The sequence below is a fragment of the Stenella coeruleoalba genome (genome assembly GCF_951394435.1).
Source record: "Stenella coeruleoalba genome assembly, chromosome: 15".
Taxonomy (NCBI): Eukaryota; Metazoa; Chordata; class Mammalia; order Artiodactyla; family Delphinidae; genus Stenella; species Stenella coeruleoalba.
The window spans coordinates 80838365-80855995 of record NC_137161.1 but is presented as its reverse complement, the minus strand read 5'-3'; the positions used below and the strand labels follow the sequence as shown (position 1 = coordinate 80855995).

General features: G+C 59.7%; 3 protein-coding genes across 3 annotated transcripts; all 3 read right to left on the bottom strand.

Moving 5' to 3' along the window:
* Positions 1 to 3553: 3553 nt before the first annotated feature.
* Positions 3554 to 5835, bottom strand: LOC307198527 (2-acylglycerol O-acyltransferase 3-like). Its single transcript, XM_079945486.1, is given in 8 exon segments — positions 3554 to 3710; positions 3793 to 3910; positions 3914 to 4001; positions 4534 to 4627; positions 4630 to 4704; positions 4997 to 5252; positions 5492 to 5566; positions 5647 to 5835. Coding segments are annotated over 8 exon segments (984 nt in total). The 5' UTR covers positions 5770 to 5835; the 3' UTR covers positions 3554 to 3555.
* A 210-nt stretch (positions 5836 to 6045) lies between these two features.
* LOC307198526 (putative diacylglycerol O-acyltransferase 2-like protein DGAT2L7P) lies at positions 6046 to 9291 on the bottom strand (the record flags this gene model as incomplete). The annotated part of the gene is given in 7 exon segments (XM_079945485.1): positions 6046 to 6115; positions 6688 to 6871; positions 7335 to 7544; positions 7719 to 7923; positions 8015 to 8134; positions 8138 to 8205; positions 9276 to 9291. Coding segments are annotated over 7 exon segments (873 nt in total).
* A 627-nt stretch (positions 9292 to 9918) lies between these two features.
* On the bottom strand, positions 9919 to 17615 carry PLOD3 (procollagen-lysine,2-oxoglutarate 5-dioxygenase 3). The gene is made up of 19 exons (XM_079899053.1): positions 17036 to 17615; positions 16582 to 16673; positions 16279 to 16415; positions 16007 to 16170; positions 15764 to 15876; positions 15529 to 15592; positions 14881 to 14978; positions 14535 to 14636; positions 14234 to 14359; positions 13916 to 14037; positions 13403 to 13507; positions 13164 to 13289; positions 12771 to 12912; positions 12580 to 12693; positions 12325 to 12393; positions 11737 to 11841; positions 11067 to 11213; positions 10710 to 10835; positions 9919 to 10369 (listed from the first exon to the last, which is right to left on the bottom strand). Exons 1-19 carry the CDS (start codon positions 17145 to 17147, stop codon positions 10214 to 10216), a joined length of 2220 nt encoding a protein of 739 aa, XP_079755179.1. The 5' UTR covers positions 17148 to 17615; the 3' UTR covers positions 9919 to 10213.
* Positions 17616 to 17631: the final 16 nt, after the last annotated feature.

The following is a 17631-nucleotide window of genomic DNA, read 5'->3' as shown; positions in this document are numbered from 1 at the left end:
CAGGCAGCAAGGCCCCCGCGGGGCAGCACGCAGAGAGAAAGACTTCAATGTATACCTGGGGACACCCGAGTACAAGAACACAGACCTCTGTGCACACGGCTGGGCACCCGTGCTAACCCGGTGGGTGGACGAAGGGGGGGAGGGAGAGCGCAGTGCAGACCCGGAACCGGAGTGGCTGCAGCTCTGCTGTTGACTCTGGACAAGCTGGTGACCCAGGCTCTTAACTCCTGGGAGCTCCCCACCCCATAAAGTGAGACAAGAACACCTGCAGTTCTACCTGCAAGGAACCAGGCAAGGGATGGATGTGAACGTCCTTTAAAACCTGTAAAGTGCTGCAGAGGATGGGACACCACCCCCTTGTCTCCACTCTCGTTCCTGCCCAGCTCCCATACCCCGCCCCCCCCCCCCCCCCCCCGCTTCCCACAGAAGTTGACCTCTCACCTACCTCATCCCAGTTTTATACTTTCCAAGGTAATCACTCCATAACCTGGTAATCCCACTGGCTGTGCTAATGTGAAAAGATGGAGGATCGTGTTCCTGGACTTCCACACACAAAGCCACCCCAAGAGTTAAAGGGATCAGAGTCATCTCTTGACTTCAAGGCCAATAGGCCAATAAATAGGTCACTCAACCTTTTTTTAAAAATAAGACTTCCCCCCATTTCTGATTTTTTGAAACTGCTAACACACTGTGCATCTCACAAAGCTGCAGTCAAGGTGGAATACATTCCAGTGTGGGAAAGGACCTCCAAAAGTTAAAGGTGCTGGAGGAAAACGTCACTAGTGGCCGAAAGGAGATGCGATCACACCCTAATTCCTTCTCTTTCACCAGAAGGCTCCCCTCTGCCACCAGAAACGCTTGGATTGGTCCAACATTCACCCACCTCTAGTTTCCTCAACCAATCAGAATTGAAAGTTTCCCAAAGTTCCAGTTTTTTCATGTCCAAGCTATAGGTGGTGTTGCATTCTTCCCCTAAAGGCTCAAATATGGTTGTCTTACTGAAATTTTATCGAATATTGATGTTTGACCTAAATCCAATCATTTATTAGGGGTTACAAAACGGCGATATTCTTAATCTGTCATTCTGGGTCCCCCCACCCCCACCCCGGTTGGAATATGCCTATAAAAGGAAACTTGTTCTCTTCTACTATGATTACCCTTAGAGGTAGTTTGTTGAAGGAAAGACCGGATAAATGCTTACATTTTTCCCTTTATTTGTTAACTGTTCAAATAATGTGGTCGTTCCTCAGCATCCTTCAGTGGTGATCAGTTATTACTTTCAGACCGTCATGAACCCATTGATTTTAAACAGGCTTAATGTGCTGCAATCCAGTGCTGTTATGGCCCTTACGAATGTTGAAGCTAGCCAACTTTTTTGATAAATTGATGTTTTAAAGCGACACAGAGGATCGCGCTAGATCTTCAGGAAGCACTACGCGGATGCGGAGCAGAGGATGCCCTGGACCAGCCTGACACGTTGGCTGGTCAAGGGAAGTGCGTCTTAGAAATTCCCCTCTGGGGACTTTCCTGGCGGTCCAGTGGTTAAAACTCCGCGTTTCCAATGCCGGGGCCGGGGAGCTGCTTCGATCCCTGGTCTGGGAATTAAGATCCCACATGCCACGGGGTGAGGCAAGAAAAAAAAAAATCCCCTCCAGATGACAAAGAAGGGCAGGGTCCCTCCTGCGCAAGGGGAAGCCTGAGCAAAGCCCAAAGCTGAGAAACAGCCTGCTTGGCAAGAACAAGCAATTCTGGGTTGCACCCATCCTGTAGGTAGGGGCTGGCCAGCCAGGGGAGGGCTTTAAACAGGAGAGTGACAGATTGGCCTTGTGAGTAGAGGTTGCCCTCTGGTGGCCACATGGACAATGGCAGGGAAGGAAGAAGGCCTGCCAGGAGGCAAGGAGCTGTGCTCCTAAGGCGTATATTCATATATTTGTAAGTTAGACTCTTCCAGATAGGAGGAGAAACCACACAGTGTTGGGGGTTATTATCCAGATACACGGCAGGAGAAATGGGACAGGTAACCTTGACGGCTCTGTACTGTGGAGTCCAGAGCTCTTGAAACTACAATAGATCCTTTAGGCAGTTTAGTGACCCATCTTCTCTCTGTGCACGTGGCACCGGCCCCCAAAGAAAAGATCCCATAGCAAATGTTTGTCACCGCCCAACCTGGAACATTCTTTGTCTAATTTGCACAAAGACCACGTCTCGCTGGATGCAGCACCCAGGCAAAAGCAGACAGCACTTTTCTGTGTCTGGTACCCTGTGTGTCTACAGGGTAGGGCTCTGTTTGTGGGGTGTCTCCAATGCTGTGCTGAGGAGTTCACACCTTCTGACAATGAGGATCCGGTCCCAGTGAACAGGAGGAATGGCATGATGAAAACAGTGTTTTAGGGAGAGCATCTTGCCAGCGTGAGAAGGTGTTAGATGGGAGATGAGAGGCAAGACCCCTCCTCTCTGAGGAATGGTCCCAGAGGAAGTCCACGGGAGGGATGGGGGCCTGGAGTAAGAGAAGCAGCTAAGAAGACAGGAAGAAGAAGACAGGAGGCCAGGAAGTGTGACTGGGGTTCTGGAAGGTGGGGAGAGAGGAAGGCGGTGAGGGTGATTCTGGCATCCCTAGCATGTTGCCGGGGAATGATAACGTCTGGTGGCAGCGGGCAGTGCAGGATATTAAGCTCCTCGGATACGCAGATGCTATGTTTTGTCTACAGATGGGTTGGCTTTTCAGGGCTGCAAGGACTAGCAGTAGGGGAGGACCCACTGGGGCTGGAGCTCTGGAAGAATGACCAGAAATAGGTCTGTAGAAGAGCCCACATTAGGGTCTGCATGGGTGGCAGGTGAGTGGGGATAGCCCCGGGCGCAGTGGGATTCTCACTGTCTGGGGCTGGAGCTTCCGAAACAGCTGTAATGACGCTCTAATGGACCCTAACCTCCTCCAGCCTGCTGGGTCGACTCCTCTACCCATTCAAAAGGCTCGTCCCCAGCCCAGCCCATCCAAGTGCTGACCGCTCGCTCTCTTCTTTCTCTGAAAAGGCTTCCAGATGTTTCCTTCTGGCTCCATCCTGAGTGAGTGGGCACCCACCCAGCAGAGAAATCCAAGGGTAGAGATGGGTGGGAGGACGATGGCTGACAGTTCTTCTCAATCCATACACAAGGATGCCAGTGCAGCCGTCCCATGAGCCTGAGTACATCTCATTCACTTCCCAGGACAACCCCGTGTATGTTCAGTGGATGAAAAATCAAGCCGTGCCCTTGTGATCTGTGCACTTCTCTGTGTTGTATTTCAATAAAAATTAGAAACCCTGCAACTCTGAAGTAGGTAGCCCCGTGTTATAAGGAGGAAACTGAGGTTTGAAAAGCTTAAGTGACTTGGATAAGGCTACGGTCAGTTGCTGGTGGAGCTGGGAATCCGATGGTGGGCGTCCGATTCTATGAAGTAGTGGTGTGAGAGAACTACCTTTTATTGGTGCAGTAGTATGGCAGTAGGTGGGGGTCTCATGGCACTGGGATCAGGGGCTGGTGGGGCTGGTGAGTGTGGGGGGAGGGGTAAGGCCGGGGCTAGATGAAGGTGGGGCGAGTGGAAGCTGGGACACTGCAGCTTTCCTTGTGCTCATCAAACAGCTGCTCCAGAGCCTTCACGTAGAGCATGTGAGAGTGGTCAACCTGTTCCTCGGTGGGCCCGAGACACTGGGGCACCGGGATGGGGCAGCCCACTGAGGGGAGAGGGGAGACACAGGTGACGTGCTGCTTATGAAGCTGATGGCAGCCTTCTCCCCTGGAGACGGGCACACTCACCCACAGTGGTCATGGGCCTGGAGAAGGGCACCAGGCCCCAGCAGTTGGCTGAGAAGAGACCACAGCCCCGGAAGATGCAAGGAGAAAAGCCCAGGAGCTTCTTGAAGCCCAGCATCTTCTAGCACAGATGCTGCCACAAGTCTGGGGCAAAAGCCTTAACTCTGAAGATATCATTCTCCCCAAAGGAGTACACGGGCACCAGAGAAGTGCTGGGAAGGGGCGGCAAGAGAGAAGACGGGTGGTCAGATCAGTGTCTCAGGGCGTGCCCCAAATTCCTCCCTCGCATGATTCCACTTCGCAAGGCCATTTGAAGCAAATGACAGTGGCTACAAAAGAGATCTGAAAGAGGGATTTACATTTCTTGAGGAAAGACTGTGCAACATGGTGGCCAGGTAGGTATTAACCCTATTTCACAAGTAAGGAAGCGTGCAAGCATTTGCCTTTGAGAGGGTGTCATAAAAGAATTTGAACCAAGGGCGTCTGAGCCCCGGGGTCCTGTGACTTGCACTGTGATCCTGTCTCTCTCCGCCTGGGAGGAAGCCTGGGGAACTGGCACCGGTGCTTGGCACAGAGGAAACGCTCAAGGGGCAAGAGCGCCCTCTAGGTGTGGTCACAGTGTAAGCTCTGGGGACACACAGGCCCACCTACAGGGGTGCGGGTGTGTAGGGACAGACAGTGCAGATCCCCAGACGCACTGTGGCTTCTGAGCATTCAGGGCAGCACCCCTGGGCACCCACTCACCCGTGCCTCAGTGCCAGGTGGACAAAGCCTTTCCGATTCTGGACAGTGAGGCAGTGCTCCCCTGAGACGGCATACAGGGACTCGTGGGCCCCCTAACCAGGACGACCACAGCCTGCCCGACGTGAGGCTGAGACAGAATAAAATCCAGGCTCTGCTGGTCCACGGAACATCCTCCCGCAGGTACGAGGAGGTGTGGGAACAGTCACCACCCCGTCCTTGGCTCCACCCCTTAGCCTAGGAAGGGTGAGCCCCCCATCCCTTTCCTTCCAAGCTCCCCTACCCCTGTGCCCATGTCAGTGCGCCCTGCAGCACCTCTCCCAGCAAGGATGCAGGACGCTTGCTCCAAAGCCATTCACCGACGCCCACTGTGAGCCTGGCCAACGTTCAAGCCAGGTCCCTGGGCGGAATGGTGGGTGGGGGTCACTGTGGGGGGGTGGCTGCCTCCTCCCCTTAGCTCAAGACTCAGCAAAGGATAGAAGGTAGCCTCGGTAGACTGGGAAATGGAGGAGGCCATTCAGCATGGCCGTCAAGGGCCGAAGCCTGGGGAACTGCTGGGAGAAGCTGGAGCTCTCAGTGGAGAAGTTACAGAGGATTCCCATGGCCATGATTCCATGTGGGTGAGCGACCAGCAGGTAGTTCCGGTCAGGGGGCAGCTCTACCGTTTTCACCAGTTTTGGGGGCAGTGGGCAGGAGGAGGGGAAGAAAGCATAGACAGCAGGCTACCTGCTGAACAGAATTCCCTCCACACCAACAGACTTAATTTAGGGTTAGAGTTCAAGGTCCTACGATGGGGTCAAGGGCACAAGGGGCCCCCTCTGGTACACCATCCCACCCCTCCCCCATTGCCTGAACTTAGGCAGCTGGGGGGCTCAGACTCCAGCATAGGGAGGGGTGAGTAGGGGGGGTACATAGGGGAAAGGGAGGAACCAGAGCATCTCCTTGGAGGGTGGCCTGTTGCCTTAATGGGAAAATAATCCCTTAGGTGCTTCCAAACAGTCCAGTTCCTCATCCACTCAGAACGTCTTCCTCCTTGGGCAGACAGATGAGGGTGGGAGAGTTCCTGGAGTCACCATTTATCACCTCTCACTACTTGGGTCCTTGTTTAGTGCTCACCTGGGGGGCGGGGTGTGTGTCCCGGTCCAGGAAGAACCACACCAAGCAGAGAACAGAGAAATACCAGAGCGACGTGAAGAGGAGGAAGAGAAGAAGGGAACAGAAGGAGCCTGGGGGAAACATGGGAAAGAAAAATGAACTATAGCTTTTGAAACTCCAGTGGCTCCTCCCCTCCACCCTCACCAATGAGATCACTGGCCATCTCCCAGCTGGACCTCTGGCCCCACCCCCTTCCCTTGACCCTCGGACATCCTGGCAGGTGGGGCTCCAGCCTTTCTCCCCCCACCCTCCCACTTGCCTCCTTCCCCAGTGGACCCCGGGCACCACTCACCCGTGAAGAGGCAAGTGCGCACGTAGCAGTAGGCGCTCAGTATAGTAGGCGCGCAGTATAGCAGGCGCTCAGTATAGCAGGCGCTCAGTATAGCAGGAGCTCAGTACTTCTAGCCGCCGCTTCTTCAGGGTTTTCATACTGCGGGAGGGCGGCGGGGCTGTGGAGACTCCCATTCGCTCCCCTTCTGCCAGCAGGGCTCCAGGACCCGGAGGACAAACGATGAAGATTTCGGTACGAGCCGGGGAAGCCTTTCTCGTCCGAGTGGCCACGCCCCTGGGGCCTCCCGGAGTTGCTTGTAGAGGGCTGTGTGGATGGGGAGACCTTGGGATCCGGAGCGCCACAGGTCTTCACACACTGATCTTTGAACTCCATACGGTAGGTCTGGGCTGGCCGCTGGGCGGGGCTGGGAGCCGGGGTAGGGGCCGTGCGCTGGAGGTCCACCCCCGCGTGCATTAGGAATCGTTGTGGGGAGCGGTCGCAGAAGAAGCCGGAGAGCCCACCGACTGGGTCCCAGCCGAGACTCTTTGATCTCAAGTGCGGCCGGCAGATCCTGGACGCGCGCCCCGGGTGTGTTTGCGGGTCTCCGGGAGTGTCTGGTCCCCTCCGAGGCCCGGCCAGGCGCGCGAACTTGCCCCGCCAAGTACAAACACACACACACACACACCGCAGGTCTGTACCCGCCTTTAATTTCAGTCCTCACCCGCAGTCACCGAGGGCACCGGTGGGGGCCGGCGGCGCGTCTAGGTGGGGGGAGGTGCCTGTCGGCGGGGACGCCAGAGCGCGCCTTGTGCTCTTTCAACAGCTGCTTGAGCCGCTCCAAGTAGACCTCGTGCTGCGCGTCCACCTGCGCCCGGCTGGGCCGCGGGGTTCGCTGCGCCGGGATTGGGGCCCCCACTGTGGGCGGAACAGGAGGCCAGAGGGATGGTCGCTAGCAGCCGCCCGCAGGTCACCTTCTCGCTCGCCGCGATTAACTGGGACAGAGTTCAGGGCTGGCGCGGTTGCCAAAGGCAGCCTGGAGGCGTGGCCGGAATCCAGGATTTCACGCCCCAACAGGGGGGACCTTCACCTCCGGCGCGGGAAGGGTGCAGGGGCCTTCAGCCCGGGAGAAGCAGGTGGGCGGGCCGGATAGCGGAGCGGGTAGAGGCCGGGGCTCGCCGACGGTGTGGATGGGCGTGCGGAAGGGCAGGAGGAGGCCCCGGGGGCCGTGGAACAGCGGCAGGGCCATTCTCAGCAGTGGCTGCAGCGCTTCCTGTGTCCTTCGCACCCATGAGCCCGGCGGGTTCGGAAACTGCTGGATGAGCTAGTTCTCTCCGAAAGAGAAGGCTGGCACCAGGGAGGCCCTGGGGGAGCAACTGACTCCGGACCCCGCCCGGCGCGCGCTGCGCTCCCTCCCGGGCAGCGCTGTCCTCTTCCAGCGCCAACTTGACAAATCTCTTCTGATTCCGAATTCGCAAGCTCAGCGCTCCGGGCTTTGCCTCCCACGCCTCCAGGGGCCCTCCCACGGCCAGGAGGACCCCGGGCAGGGACAAGAGATAGGAGGCGCTGGCCTTGTCCGAGGGCACTGATCCTGCGAGAGAGGGCGGAGGCTGGGGGACCTGACGCCTGATTCTTCCAGAAAAGAGGGCGCAGGGCTCTGGGAAGGTAAGTAGAGGTGGGACCAAGTGCCCGCATGCGGGAGGAGGAGGGCAGTTAGGAGGTGACAGCAGGCACTGGGGCTCCTGAGACGCAGCGCTCTCCTCACCAGCACACATGATGTAGTCCCGGAAGACAGGGAGCTGGAACCAACAGGGCAGCGTGAGCAGGTGGGGCTGGAGGTGAGGGAAGAGGTGGGAGAAGCCAGTGGCCTCTGTGCAGAAGTTGCTGCAGGCCCCGCTGACCAGGACCCCGTGAGGGTGGAAGCCAAACAGGTAGTTCCAGGAGGGACCTGGATCTGCGGTTTTAACCAGCTGGGGGACACCCCACTGGGGAGCTGACATTGGACTTCGGGGGTGAAGGTCCCGAGAGTCCATTCTGAAGCCCTGCTCCCAGCCAGCGCACCGTTCCCGAGCGCCTTGCCGAGATGGGGAGGTGGTCACGGATATGTCTCCGGATGGCCCAGTTGTGGACCCAGGCAGAGCAGCGGCCCCCTGCCCCAGGTGTGTTTCTATCTCCATGGAGTCAGACCAGGTCGAGGACCGCTAGGATCCAGGCCCGGCCCAGGAATACAGGAGCAAGGCAGCCAGGGACACCTGGGCGGGAGGTGGTGGCAGTGCGTGGGGGGTTGTGGGGACTCAGGATCCAGAGGTTCGAGTCCCAGGCACACCTGGGCGGGAGGTGGTGGCAGTACGTGGGGGGGTGTGGGGACTCAGGATCCAGAGGTTCGAATCCCAGGTCCCCCGCTTTCCCCCTTCCCTGTTCCATGGTTTCAGGCGCATCTGTCCAATCTACGTCTTTCTCCCTCTCTCCACCCCACAGACCCCTGCCCTGCCTCCCTCCCTCCCGTATGGGAATGGGGAAGCAGAGTGCCAGGCGCAGGGTTCCTCAGGTCTTCAGGGACTCAGTGAGCCCCCCAAAAGGGGAAGACCCATTGCAGGACGGCAAACACTTGGAGGCCCCGGAAGAAGTGGCTGGAGGAGGATGCAGAGGGGAGTCACCCAGGAGCCACCACGGCCGTGAAGCGTACCTTCTTTGACCCAACCCACTGGTCCTGACCCCTGGCCTGGATTCTGCCCTCGCTTCCGCCCCCGCTGCTGACCTGCACATTGGAGCACTGTGAACCCCGACATGGAAGGGTTAACCACTACTGGGGCTCACAGGGCTGTGACCAGTAGGACCGAAAGGAAAGACCAGGGCTGTGGCTTGGAGCCTGGGGGTGAGGAAGGTGTTTAGCTTTGTGGAAGTCAGGACCGGCTCCCTGTGAGGAGCAGGGTTGGGAGAGGTCTGGGCCAGCAGGGGTTGCCATGTGTGTGTACCCTGAAGAGCAGTGCTCCCCATTTGTCACCCGGACCTGGCGCCTAAACGGTAGGTGACCTGCAGGAGGATATATTCCCTAAGGAGTAGCTTAGGCCTCTGTGGGGAGACCTCCAGAGGGAAGGGTTTTATGGGAGAGGCTAAGGATTGGGGAACCCCTCCAAGAGAGAGCCCACTGGTCTGTGGGCACACCCTCCAGTGGGCTGGGGCCAGTCATCACTGTGACCGTGGCCCTGTTCAACATTGACCAGAGGCCTGCAGAGCCAGCACTTTTTCCAGGTCAGGGAACGTCACTTGTTTTGGGGTTTTTTTGGCTGCACCTTGCCTTGTGGGATCTTAGTTCCCTCACCAGGGATGGAACCCATGGTCCCTGCAGTGCAAGCCAGGAGTCCTAACCACTGGACCACTAGAAGTTCCGGTAAAAAAAAAAAAAAGTCCCAGTCTTGTCTTTTGCAAGGCTGCATCCCATCCCCCCTCTTCCAGGAAGCTTTCCTGGGCTGACCCTTAGGATTCCCCTCTCCTGACTCCACCTAACAGCTTAGATGCAAGAAGCCACAGGAAGGTTCCAGCCTGTCTTCCCTCAAAGAACACACGCCCCCAGGGGGACTTACTTCCCCAGCAGTGTCCCTGGAGCTTAGCTTAGGGCTGTGCCACCCCACACGTTATGCACTGGAGAAGATGCCGTCAGGTGAGGAGAGAATCAGGGAGGAGAGCTTGGGGGCTTTGCAGGGGTGGGGATGGGGGGTTCTCACCTCAGCCCAGCAAGGGAAGTCCTTCTTTCGGTCTGGCCCTCCTCACGTCCTCCCCCAGCTCTGGCAATGACAGGGAGTCAGACATGGGAGCCAGGGAAGCTTCCAGGCTCCCGCTCTGCTCTAAAATCATGTTTCTGCCTTTTCTTCTTCTCTGTTCATTTCCTCTGGAAGATCCCGGGTCTCCCCTCTACACTGGGCGGCGGGAGGGATACGGGGTCCACAGGTAGATGAAAGAATAAATGGACTCAAGAATTACAAATCCTCTTTTATTGAGAGGGAGACTGAAAAACAATAATTTATCACATGGTGAACACCCAGAAGCCCTCTCCCTGGGAACTCTTGGGGGCTGAGGGGTGGAGCCAGGGGGCTCCCTGAGCTTCCTGAGGGCCGCGTGGCGGGGAGCGAGGTGACACATTCAGTCCCAGGCACACGGAACATACACCCAGGAGGCGAGGAGCCGGACAGACCCCCTCCGAGGAGGAGGGGGGCACAGGAAGGCACAATGGCAGGGAAGCTTGGGCAGAGTGGTGGAGCGTCAGGGGTCCACAAAGGACACCATGATGTAGCGAGTGCCTCGAGTGGTGGGCAGCCCCTCGTGGTAGTGGGTGAGGCGGCCAGGGTGCAGGAGCCCCCAGCCCTTCCGGGGGGACGACACCACGCAGTCGTAGCGCAGGAAGCGGCAGCCACCTCCCTGGGAAGACGAGAAGGGGCAGGAGTGCAGAGTGAGCGGAAGCGGGGACTGGGCGGCGGGCTGCCAGAGCGGGGAGAGCCCGACCGGGGGAATCAGGGAGGGAGGACACAGGAGGTTTGGGCATTAGCAGATGGGGGACCCAGGAGACAGGGTGAGGCTGCCAGCCTGGAAGGGGTCCAGAGGATACCCACGAAGTCACTGAGAAATATAGAGAAGGCAGACAAGGGGGCGGGAGGTGACGAGGGGTGTGTGCAGGGATGGTGAGGGGGCGGGACACAGGGTCCTGCGTGTGGGGAGGGGCCCTGGGGGCGCCCCGAAGTGGAGGGCAGTAGGGACTCACCTCGTAATCCAGGCCCTTGTGGTTGAGGGCGACGTTGAGGGTGAAGGTGGACGAGTCGTGATGTGGCCGCAGAGACGGCTGCTCATCTGGCCGGTAGCGGACCACGAAGTTCATCACCGCCCGGGTCTGTGACAGGGACACGGAAGGAGAGGCTGGAGGGATGGCCATCAGGTCCGGGGGAGGGGAGGGGTTCTCACTGGTACCTGCGGGCTGCCTCCCCCAGGGCTGCCCTCCTGTAGGATCTCGTTTTATGGGGCCCCAAACACCACGGGGGCCAAAAAGGCATCATGTGGAGACGTCCAACCGGACGGGGTGTGGGAAGGTGGAGGTGCAGGGGTGGCGAGTGCAGCAGCCCACCTTGGTGTGGTAGCCGGGGAACAGGCTCTCGGTCATGGGCCCCACGTACGTCCTCAGCAGCTGCAGCCACTGGTCCTCATAGCCCACCTGCTTCATGTGGATGTCCACGGTGGGCACGTTCTCGTAGCCTCCAGCCAGCCTTGAGTCCTGTGGGCAGCGGGCACTGAGCCGACAGGGCAGTGCCAGCCTCCCCCTCCTCTTGCTCCCAGGCCTTAAAGCCTGTATTCCCTCCGTCTGGAAGTCTCGACCACTTCTTAGCTTGACTCACTCCTCCTGTCCTCTAAGTGTCAGCTAAGATGTCACCTCTTCTGTGAAGCCCCTTGGTCCCCCCACGTCTGGGTCAAGGGTCCCTCCTGAGACTCCTGCAGCACCCGGGCTGCCCATCACAGCCTTTAGAAGCTGGGTTGCTGCTGCTGCTGACAGCAGGTGAGACCCAGGAGGGCAGAGCTCGACCTGCACCGCCCAGGTCAGGGGCTGGCGTCTAGGACCCACCCCGTAAATGTTACTTGAACGAATGGATGAGTGAATGAATACAGCTGTGCCTCCTGTGGGGCCCTCCCCCCTGGGGACCCCTCTTTGCTCCCACTCTCTGGATTCCATTTTTCCTCAATCAGGGAAGTTTCACCTCCCTCCTCCTGGGGCCCCCCTCCCCCCTGCCCCAGCCCCTCACCTCATGCCGGCCTCCTGACCACTGGCCGTAATGCTCCGTTTCTTCCACCAGCTCATCGCACATTTGCTCAGACAGCAGAGGGAACCAGTACACGTCCGGGCAGGGCTGCGGACGGGCGGGACAGGGCGAGAACAGCAGGGCCGCGTCATGCTCGGGGAGCGGACAGGCAGCCAAAGGAAGGGAGAGAAAGCAGGGAGCAGAAAGGGAAGCCAGGAGATGAGAGAATCTGCAGGAATGGGGATCTGAGCGTGGGGACGGGCCAGGAGGCGCTGGGCCAGAGAAGGTGGGAGCAGCGCTGAAAACGTGGCGCAAATGGCACGGGGGTCCTGGAGCCCCGGGTTCTAGGAGAGTGGATTTCAAACTCATCTTAAAAAGTATCATTTCACCCATACACCAATATACCCAACAGACAAGAGAGGACCACCCTGATCAATGCCAGGATGGGGGCTGCAGGCCTGTCTGCTCCGCCTTTGCCCTCAATGCCTGAGCAGAAAACCCTGAGGCACCACTAATCCAGGCGGTGGACCCAGGGGGTGGACCCAGGGGGTGGTGGCCATGCGATGGCTCGGGGTCCTGAGCGGGGCTCACCTGTTCCACGAGTCCCTCCCCTTCCAGGGCCCGGCTGTAGTTCTCGTGAATGTACTGCTCCTTCCAGTCCTGGGGGATGGGGGGAGGTGCACCTTGACCCGGGCCCTCTTCATTCCATCTGCTCCCACCCGGGAAGCCCCCTCCCCAGGCACCAGGAGAGCCTGCACAGCGCGCACAGGCGTGCGGTAGGTCTGGGGCATCCTCCTTTAGCGAAGGAAGGGAAACTGCCTTCTGAGCGCAGGGCCGCCTACTCACCAGGGGGTTGTCGAAGATCTGCCAGAGGTCAGGGTGCAGGTGGTCCGTGTCATACCGGGAAGTGGCCAGGAGGCGCCCAAACTCGTGCTGATTGCTGAGGTGGAGAAAGACGCCCTGGCGTGGGGGGCGGGTGTGAGAAGGGTGACAGGGAGCAAGGGCCTTGCCCCGCCTCGAGCCCCAGGCCCACTCACCTTATCCCGCAGGCTCTTGCAGAAGGCCATGTCTGGGTCAGTGTCACTGCCCGAGAACACCTCCCTCTGGGGCAGCTCCGTCCTCAGGGTCTCCCCGCGGATCACATAGGCCTGGGATATGTAGGGCACGTTCCACACGCCCCTGGAGGCACCCACACCGGTCAGCTAGGTGGGCGAGCTCCACAGTCCTGCCCTGTTCCTCCCAGGGGCCCCTTCCCTCGAGGGCTGTGAGCTGCTAGGTCCCGCTGGCTTCCCCCGTCAAGCCTCTCGTGCCCCCTGCACGGTCAGTCCCTGCCCACAGCCCCCCCTGGACCCCCGAGACTGGGGCTATGCGGCAGGATGCAGGGGGCTCCGAGGGCCCAGGCCGGGGAGGGGAGGGGCTTCAGGACTCACACTCGCTTCCGCTGCACCAGCTCTACGTAATCCTCGGAGCGCGCGTAGTACTCATCGGGGCTCAGGGCTCCCCAGAAATTGGACCACAGCTTCCCGTGGCGGGACAGCATGGGCGCTATCACCTTCCTGTGGACGAGCAGAGGTGAGGGCCGGGCGGAGTTGTGCCCCACGCCCAGGGGAGGAGTGGGGGGTTCCCTGGGGACTATCTGGGGGCCCTCTGGCTGAACCAGGTGAGTGACCTGTTCTCTTCAATGAGGATGCGCAGGGTCTGCGGGTTGCTGATGACCGCGTCTGCGTCCAGGCTGAAGTAGAATTCACACTTGGGGTCCTGCCGACAAATGTCCCTGGAGGTGACAGACCAACAGACAGATGAGCTGAAACCGGAGCAGGTGAGGGGGAGAGGGAACTGTAGAGAGGGTGGAACTCCCCCTACCCGCTGAGGAGAAGAGGAGGAAAGTGGGTAGAAGCATCAGCAAGAGGACAGGAGGGAGAAAAAGACTGGGGGGGGAGGGGGAGGGCGGGAAAGGGGGAGGCCGAGGCCTCTGTGCCTCCTCGCCCAGGACCCCCAGATTCTTCCATCTGTGCGGGGCAAGGGAGGGACAGCACACGTAGTGGCTGGAAGTGCGCCACTGTGGAGGCCGAGGAGAGGCTGGATGGGGAACGGAGAGGGAAGGGGGCTTGCAGCGGGTGGCAGCCCCTCCCCCCCTGCTTTCACCCCCGCCCCCCCCAACGCCCGCCCGAGGCTCACTCACATGGCCATGTCCCTGGCCTCGCCTGGCGTCAGGCCCTCCTCGGGCCCCACCAGCTTCACAGCTGAGAAGTGGTCCTGCAGCTGGGGCCAGGAGTCAGCAATGTGGGGCTCGTGGTACACCTCCTGGAGATGGCGGGGGGAGAAGGGGGAGATGGGGAGACCGAGAGGGCAGAAAAGATGGTGCCTGAGGGACAGGAGCAGGGAAGGAGGTGAGCAGAAAGGGTGCAGGAAGGAGTCTGGGATATAGGGAGTGGGAGTTCTGATGAGGGCAGGGGCGGGGTCCCTTGGGAGGGAGAGGCTGTCAGTCGGGGTGTCTCACGTTGTTGTGCAGGAAGAGGGTGACCCTGTCGGATGGATAGTCCAGGAGCAGCAGCCGCTGGAGGAAGCGGGGCAGGAATGGGGTAGGTTGTTCCACAAACACTGCCAGAAGCACCCGGGGGGGAGTCTGGAAGATACAACGTGATGGGGCTCAGAGGAAAGCCCGCCAGTCTGTCCTCCACAACCCTGGCAGGTTTGCGGGTCTCCAGGGGCTTTGCCCCCACCCACTGCTGCCTGGAATGCCCTCCCTGCACCTCCTGCTTCCAAGCGCTCTCCCACCCACGCTGGCACCCCCTCCTCACCTGCCCCCCCGGGAGTGGCCTCCGGTCCTGGTCACAGAACCCACAGCCTCCCTCAGGAGTCCAGCCGTTGGGGACGTAGTTTCCCAGGTAATTCAGCTGCAGCTGTTGGGAGAGACGGTGAGAGGCTGAGGCTGACGAGTCCAGGGCCAGAGGTGAGGGAGGTGGGCAGACAGGGAGGGGGCAGGGCAGGATGGGGAGCGGTGGCCACTGAGAAACCCTCCCAGCACCTGTGCTTCTGGGGTTGGGGAGGACTCACTACCTGGAAGGGCTGGAGGAACCTGGGGGCTGGGGCTGTGCGGGCAGGACTGACTGGGGCTGGGGCTGAGGGTATAAGCAACCTGGGCACCTTAGTGGGGCCGTTCCCATGGACCACAACAGGAAGTGTGTCATAGGCCACGTTCCGGATACGCACGCGATTCCGACCAAACTTTAAGACCACCTCATCTGGGGAAGAAAGGCCAGGCTTCAGACTCCCTTTCCCCCAAAGCTGCCAAACAGCATGTGCTTCTAAATATGGGGGGGCGGGGGCTGCCCAGCTTCTCTAGAGGATGAAGGACTGTGACCCGTGGGGCGGGGATGGGACACCTTCTCTCTGAGGGCACTGACCAGGCTGCTGTCACCCTGGGGCACCCCACCACTTACTACCTGTGTGACCTGGGCAAGTCACTGGCCCCTCAAAGAGGCAGTTTCCCCATCTGTAACAGGTGGATAACCACAGAACTGCCCTTTGTAGAATTGTTGTGTTAAATGAAATTACAGAAGTAAAGCCCTGGCCCAGAGCCCTGCCACGTAGTATGTCAAACAGACATTAGGTACGACCACTGCTGCTTCTGTTACTATTAGCACAGCGCAACTAACTCTATCAGCCATTCGGACGTTTGATGAAGTTAACATCGAGGTGAGTTGAAGATCACCCCAGTTGTACCAGGAGCCTCTCCCACATTCAGGACCCCCAGCAGCCTCCCATCACCCCTTCGGATTGCCTCTTCCTCACCTAAAGCCCCGTTGAGGTTCTGAAAGATCTGCGATTTATGATCCAGATTAAGGCTGAGTTTCTCCTGGATGGGATGAGATGGGGCAGGTAATTAAAGAGGCGGTGGGACACCATTTCCCACTCTTTTCTCTTTACGTCTTTCAAGAAGCCTCTTTACCCCTTCCCTCCCATTCAGCCTGAGAGGCCTGCCACCTCCAGAGCTTCAAGTCGGGCCCCCTCTTCTGCCCCTCCCTACCCTCAGTCCTGGGTCCAGGTAGAGCCGAGTGTAGAACAGCTGATCGTCATCGTCATCTTTGTACTTCCACTGGCGGACGATTTGGTGGATAGCGGGGGCGAAGCCAATGAATCCTGGGTGGGGGGAGGGGAGGTGCTGACTCCAAGATTCCCAGGGTCCCAGGACCTGTCCCCACTCCCTCTCCAGCCCTCAGGCACCTGGAACACTCCATGCCCCACCACTTTTGGACACTCTGCCACTCACCACCAGAGTTGAGGAAGCGCTTCCCCGTGCCCACCTCAGGGTACTGCTCCGCCAGCCCCCACTCGGGCCAGCAGAAGGCCTCTGCAGAGAAGAGCAGGCGGCTGCCACTCTGGACAAACTTCTTCAGCAGCTCCGAGGGGCTGCCAGCCAGAATGACATCGTAGCTGGGGGAGGAAGGGGAGGATGAGCAGGACAGCCACTAGGAACCTCAGTCTCCTCACCCCCTCTTTCTGTCCACCCCTCTTCTTTCTCCCCAGCCCCAGCCCCTTTACCTGTCCACAAACATGATGACCATATCCCCCCTGTCTGCATATTTCTCCATTTCCTTCTTCAGCCACCTGACCTTCTGTCCTCCACCAACCGTTCGGGCTACATCGCCCCCTCGCCACTCCTGTCCCAGGCCCAGGGTCTGTGGAGGAGACCCAGAATGCCAGGGAGGGGCTCAGGCGGCCAGGCGGTCCCACCGCCCTGACCAGGCTCACCGTGGGGTCCCAGGCATCCAGCCCTCAGCCCGCTCCTAGGCTAGACCCCACCCGCACCCCTTCTAGAGGCCATGAGTGTGTTCCTCTCCTCACCCGCACAGTGTAGTTGAAAAACTCCGCTGACCGCAGGAAACGCCGGTATCCTTCTGTCTCGCCTGTGGCCACGGTGATCACCAGCAGCTTCTCTGTCACCAGCCAGGAATTGACACTCAGGACCCACTCGCCCAGCTCGCTGCCCGGCGCGCTCCACTCACCGCAGGCCCCCTTCCCCTCCCTCTGACTCTGCTCCAGTTCCTCCCCTCTTTTCCGCATTCCCTCTTAAACTCTTCCAACCCAGGGAAACTTGACCCCAGTGAAAGCGGGATGGGAGTAACACCCAGAAACTCAGGATCAGTTCCCATGGGGAGGGTGGAAACAGTTCAGAGCGAGGAGTGGGCGAGGGGCCGTGTGATTCGGCCCTAGAGAGCCCGCTGGGCGTGGGAGAGGCCCGCCTCGACCCTCTCTCCGGGGTCAGCCTGGCGCCACTCGCCCCTCCCCGGGTTCTCACCTGGGTTGACAGGGTCGCTGCCCCGGGGACGATTTGAAGCCGAGGCCTCAGGAGGCGGCGACAGCAGTAGCAGCAGTAGCAGCAGGAGCCGGAGTCCCGGGCCCGAGGCCATGACGGGGAGCTGGCCGAGGGGCACACAGGCCCGCACCGGGCTCTGGCTGTGCGCCTGGACCCCAACTCCGGAGAGAGGCTCTGGGAAAAAGGATGGGGGCTGCTGTGCGGCCCGCAGCTAGGAGAAGCCGGCTTGGGGCTCCGCCCTGGGGAAAAAAAAAAGCGTACCCGGAGGTTACAGAAAACTCGAGATGCCGGGCCTTAGACAAGGCGAGGATTGTCCCGGGCGGTGGGCAGAACTGAACGATCGGGAGGGGGCGCCCAGCCCGGAGGCGGGGTAGGGGCGGGGACTAGGGCTGGCGATCCCGAGCCGAGGACTTTTAGAGCCAGCCCGGCCCACAGCGCCTAACACTTCAGGAAAGTGTAACGCGGAGAGGGGAAGTGACCCCTTGCGGGTCCGGCGGAATGCGGAGGCGGGTCTTTGCCACAACCCTGCCTCGAGCAGCCGGGCGGAAGACCCAGAAAGAGGCGGTGGGGACGCGCGG

Excerpts from the sequence above, each read along its gene's own strand:
- PLOD3 (XM_079899053.1), bottom strand. The coding sequence starts at position 17,147 with ATGGCCTCGGGCCCGGGACTCCGGCTCCTGCTGCTACTGCTGCTACTG. Across the intron at positions 16,674-17,035 it reads CAGCGACCCTGTCAACCCAG|AGAAGCTGCTGGTGATCACC; the intron begins GTGAGAACCCGG and ends GGCTGGTGACAG. Across the intron at positions 12,913-13,163 it reads CTGGTGCAGCGGAAGCGAGT|GGGCGTGTGGAACGTGCCCT; the intron begins GTGAGTCCTGAA and ends GGGTGCCTCCAG.